The sequence below is a fragment of the Aptenodytes forsteri genome, unplaced genomic scaffold (genome assembly GCF_000699145.1).
Source record: "Aptenodytes forsteri isolate BGI_AS27 unplaced genomic scaffold, ASM69914v1 Scaffold49, whole genome shotgun sequence".
NCBI classification, from domain to species: Eukaryota; Metazoa; Chordata; class Aves; order Sphenisciformes; family Spheniscidae; genus Aptenodytes; species Aptenodytes forsteri.
Window position 1 is genome coordinate 6,130,387 of NW_008795125.1, and position 5,295 is coordinate 6,135,681.

Here is a 5,295-nt window from a genome sequence, read left to right on the forward strand (position 1 = left end):
CTGAATGACATACCTGAGGCTCAAAGACTGCCCTGCTCAAATCCTAGTGACTACAATCTCTTGGGGGAGCAAGGAGGGGGAAGCTCACAGAAGCTCTCTAGAAGGTGTGGTTTGTTTTGACTGGGGGAGGTAGTCTTCCAAAACAAAACAAAAAAAATCCTTCTGCATTTATCTTGGTTGGCTTTTAAATTCCAAGTTTGCCCAAAACCCTCCATCCACTGCACCCCAATACTATTTTGAAGCAACACTCTGGATGCCAAGGGTCCAGAACACTGAGACAAGGGTAAAAGCCTTAACAAACGTTAAATGAAGACTTTAAAACAGGAGCTTGGGTTTGTGTTATGAGAGCATTAACTGCAATCTGGAGTAGCTCTAGCTATTTTCTTAATATTTTAGGTTAAAAAGTTCCAGAGGCATAGGACAATCAGAGCAGGATGACAATTCCTCAATACTTTATTAAGGTCTTTAGTTTATATACCGCCACTCTGTCAGCTTGTCACTAGACCATGTAAAACATCAGACAGAAGAGGGAAACACATTGGCTAGAAGTGTGATAGACTCTCTGAACAACATTAATGAAAAGTTCTACTCCACAATGCAATCAGAATAAAGTAACAGCCAACCTACACAGGTTCTCAAAAGGAGATGAGACCATCCTTCCAGTATAGATGTTTTACTCGCAGCCCTTCTTTATGCACAGACATCCACAAAAGGGACTGACCAAGGAGTGGAAAAAAAAAGTGAAGAGCTCCAAAGTCCAGGAAAGTTGAAAAAGGCTGTTTGCATACAAAAACTCAGTTAATTCCAGAAGTTCAAGTGCAAGTGGACTTCTGAGTAATATTAATCACAAATGCCACCAATTTACCATGCAAACATTTTAATTGTTTAAATTGCTCTCTTCCAAGCATGAAGAGACAGAAGTACCACTCCACAGTGGTATCTCCTATGACAGTGACAAAGGACCACCTGCTTATAACTTAAGTGATAAATTCCTGTTTTGTATAACTGAGGCTGAATACCCACAGGATATTATTAACATTTGACCTCCAGCATCTGGTCTAATAAAGAAACACAGAACAGCTTTGCTGTAGTACAAAAGTTTACAGAAAGTTTGACAATTTAATTAAAGACAATACAAAATATGTTGTCTGAATTCAAATAATTTATGTAAAAGTACATGAATGAGAAGAGATTGGTGAGGAGATTTGGGTAACCGTATTATCAGATGCATGTTCTTTGTCCCTAGAGATAACATACAGTCAAAAATACATTTATATTTTAAGTTACAGTAAGACAGCATTTTAAAATAAACACAATTTCAGGTCTACCAGCCCTTTAACGTGAAAAATTCCTGTTAACACAGGACAAACTATAGAATCAAAAAAACAGAGCAATACTGAAGTCTCTGAATAAGCCTGTAGTGTTTGTTTTTCCTTTTATCGAGGAGGGAGAAGACAACAGAAAACAAAGAGGAGTGTTTTGTTAGTGCTCTGTCTTCTCAAGTTAAGTGTTTTAAGCAGTTTGATCAGAGCATCAAGGATTACTTTCATCCATATACCCCAGAAAAACCCACCCTCCTTGTAAGGAGACAGAGTACAGATCAGGAACAGATCTTCCCTTCCACGCAAAGCATTACCACATCCACGCAAGAGTGGATCCTGCAGGCAAAGCAAGCTACCCCTACTGTACTCAGGGTGGCAGCTTGGCCCCAACAAGCACTTTCTCTCAGCCTCCAGCAGAGCCACTATTCCTCTGAAATCACGAGTTATTTCTTCACGTTTGTCAAATATTGAAACCCTAGAAGTCACCTTCTTGATTATGGTATCAGACAACAGCCTGAAACACCCAAGATTTCTTACCATGTGTCACTTGCCCTCCACATTTTTGTGGTTAGCTAAATAGTTTAACAAGACGACACATGATTCTTTGAAGATATTTTAGTTCATTAATTCTCGATAAAAAGCATTGGTTGCAGTACAATAGTTTGACATACAGCAACAAAACATACTCAATTTACATGCACAAGCTATTTAACAACAGTACATGGTCTTTCCTATTGTCATTAGAAAATGAACACTACTATGACAGCTGACACAGACTTCTGATTGTTCTCACAAGCTCTAAAAAAAGGGATGAAAACAGTGTTCCATTTGGTATGACGGCAAAGAACAGAGGTTTGGCCACTGCTGGAAGATTCCAATGAAGATGCCAGTGTCATAATGGGAAACAGTGTTGGAATTACTGTAAAAACAGCTACAAAAAAAACTATGCAAAATTGCTTTGATGTGTACTTCGGTTTAAAAAAAGAACATGTGGGAAATGCTTACAGCTTTGTATACAAACATACCAGAAACAACAGTACATGCAGAGGAAGAAAAGTTAGAGTTTAAGGCAAGACAAATGTGTGGATGAGAAAAAAAAAAAAAGAGATCACTGAAGTACTGTAAACCAGCAGCAATCTGTTGGGGAAAGAGTGCATAATTTTCTAGCAGGACTGGTTTGTGTGGGGTTTTTTTGTGGTTGGAGGTTTTTTTGTTGTTTGTTTTAGTTCAGTTTTGTGGGTTTTTTTTTGTTTTGTTGGGTTTTTTTGGTTTTTTTTGTTTTTTTTAAATAAAGCTTCCAACTTTGAAAATGCAAGCCAAAACTCTTCTGCATTTGTGTTCTATGCCTGGCTGAGATTTCTTTCAGTTTTACAGTTTGGTCCAGATTCTCATGGTTTAACGTACAAAGTACAGTACATGCTACTAGGACTACTCACTGCAAGTTTTCAAAGTCTGCTTTTCAAAAAAACAGATACAACACTGTCACCTTCCTTAAAGGTTGATGTCAAAGTTTCAGTACTGCTGTTAAAGGGCTTCTAGAAATGAGGACAGAGAAGTCAGATTTACGACCAACAAATAAGCAGTGAGCTCTGTAAAATGTACGCGTTACAATAAGACTTTTCCTATAGCAAATAAAAGTCATCAGGGGACTTAATTTTTTTTTTTTTAAACATTTCTTTCTAGGTTTCAGAAGTGCTAACAATTCCAGCAATAAAACTTTCAAAGTGCCCTGCCTGTGCCTCTCTTTTTAGTGTCTTTTCCAAATGGTATTCAAACAGGTAAGAAACCCTCTCCTCTAATCAACAGTTATCAGCTTAGCATTACGCTATTGGCAAGTCAGATCCTGAAGTATTATGAATATTCAATAGTTGTAATCAATTTATTCATGACCATATAAAAAAAGCACAGTTACATGTGACTGCACTGTCAGATCTCTAATACACCAAGTAAGACTGCAAAAATAAAAGGCAAAAAAGGAAAAAGGCCTCAAGTCTCCTTTTTTTTGTTGTTTGGGGTTTTTTTTTTACTAATTGTCTCACAGCAAAAAAAAAGTAGCAAAGGCTTAATCTTAAATATAAAGTTACTATGTGCAATCAGGTCCTTCTAATCCAGACTGATGATACACTTTATATTGTTTCAACTGAACCACCCATTACAAACTTGCAATGCCAGCACTCATTCATACCCTGAAGGGTTCCCAGCCTCATCCACCCAATCAACTATTCACACCTTGTTTTAAGCAGAACAGTAAAACAAGTTGTTTGTGGTTTTGAAACAGTTGGTCTGAATTCTTTAATACCACGCTCAAAACTCAGGACGACAAACTTAAGGATCTCTCAACTCAGTTCTCAAAATATTGTTTACAAAGGAAAAAAAGGCATGAATATGGAAGTACAAAAGGTGTTATAACACCACTAAAAAAATGGACTTGGTAAAGAGCCTACACTGGAAACACTTACCTTGTCAAAGCATTAAAATTATCATCTCAGAAGACAATTCAGAGACATTTAGAATCGTGAAAAAAATGCAAACTAGACTGTCATAGATCGCTGAAATATCTAGTCGAAAGGCAGTGCAAAACGATGGCTGGTGAGGGGGCAAGCAGTCAAATTACTCATCACTGACCTCCTTAATAATCTGTATTGAAGGACCTGACGAACAGCAGTGAATTTTTTGTCATGCAATTACAACTGTTAAGCAACCAATATGCAACTGAAGAGTGGTACTGTCATCCACGGTGGATTATTAAACTAATACTCCATTAAAGAATAAGGTCAAAGGGGAAAGTGGTAAACACCAGTTGCCATAAGTGAAAACACTTCAAAAATTTACAATTAAATAAAAAGTTAGATGATATCTTATAAAAAGAAGTACTGAACACAACAAAGCCACAATAAATTAGTGTTTCCATAAAACGACATGCTGAAGGTTTTGTTCCCAAGTCTATACATTTTTTTACTGTCTGTTAATTCCTAAATATTGACAGCATAATTGAATAATTGAGGTACAGTAGTTTACATTTGTATATGTCTTGTAAAAAGGTTAATTTTTTTCTTCCAGTTTTTCTTCCTCATCGCCAAAGAACAACAAAGGAAACATTCCTAAAATGCAGCCAATGGTCACTCCAATAGCTTTACCCTAGAGAAAGGGGGAAAAGATTAAGTTTCTCACTGATCAGTTGTTACTCATTTGCTGTGTAGTAGCAACACAACCAGGAAAACAGACCCTTTGTTCTAGCTTTTGGTTGGGAGCCACATTTTTCTTAGCATGCAGACTAGAAACACAATCTATGAGAGACAGACAGATATGACAAGGTTAGAAACAGCATGTGCTGTGATAAAAGATAATTCTGAATAAAGAGGAGGGGAATGACCCATGAAGAGCTGCAGAGGTGGTAAGGGAGGAGACAGATTCAAAGGATTAGTAGGATGGCCAGGAAGACAGGGAAGGAAAAAAAAAACACCACACAAACCACAAACCACATTTTAGGTGCAATTATAAATGTATCTGCTCACATCTGGTAATGCAAATTATCATCACGGTCAGGAATGAGGAATTCCTTGGAAACATGACAATTTGCAAAGACACAAGGTGAAGACAAAAAAAAGAAAAGTTTGGAAAACATTTCACAATTGACCAGGACATAAAAGTCAACAGGTGAGGAAAGAAATAAGAAAGGCAACATCCAAACCACATCACCAGCAGTAGGTGGATAGTGTTGAGAAACTTGAGACAGCGGGCAAAAAAGAAAAAATGCTAGCATACAGGCTAAGATGCTCAGAAGTCTTTTCACAGAAGTGCTTTGAATGAACTGCAGCGCAACAATAGGCTTTTGCCACAGACTCAGCTTCCACTGGGAAAACTCTTACGTTGGACAGACTAGAGGGCAGCCCACTGACCGCATGCCAATTCTTCCCCGCTCAATGCTTTGATCTATCACTGCTAAAAGCAGACTTCCCCCCCCCCCAACTTC

General features: G+C 37.7%; 1 protein-coding gene across 1 annotated transcript in view; it reads right to left on the reverse strand.

Annotated features, from left to right (window-relative positions):
* Window positions 1-431: 431 nt before the first annotated feature.
* TMEM65 (transmembrane protein 65) overlaps window positions 432-5,295 on the reverse strand; it is a 75,374-nt gene continuing 70,510 nt past the window's right edge. The window contains exon 11 of the mRNA XM_009277231.2: window positions 432-4,460. Within this exon, the coding sequence (XP_009275506.2) occupies window positions 4,365-4,460 (96 nt within the window). The 3' untranslated portion in view covers window positions 432-4,364. The remainder of the gene's footprint in view (window positions 4,461-5,295) is intronic.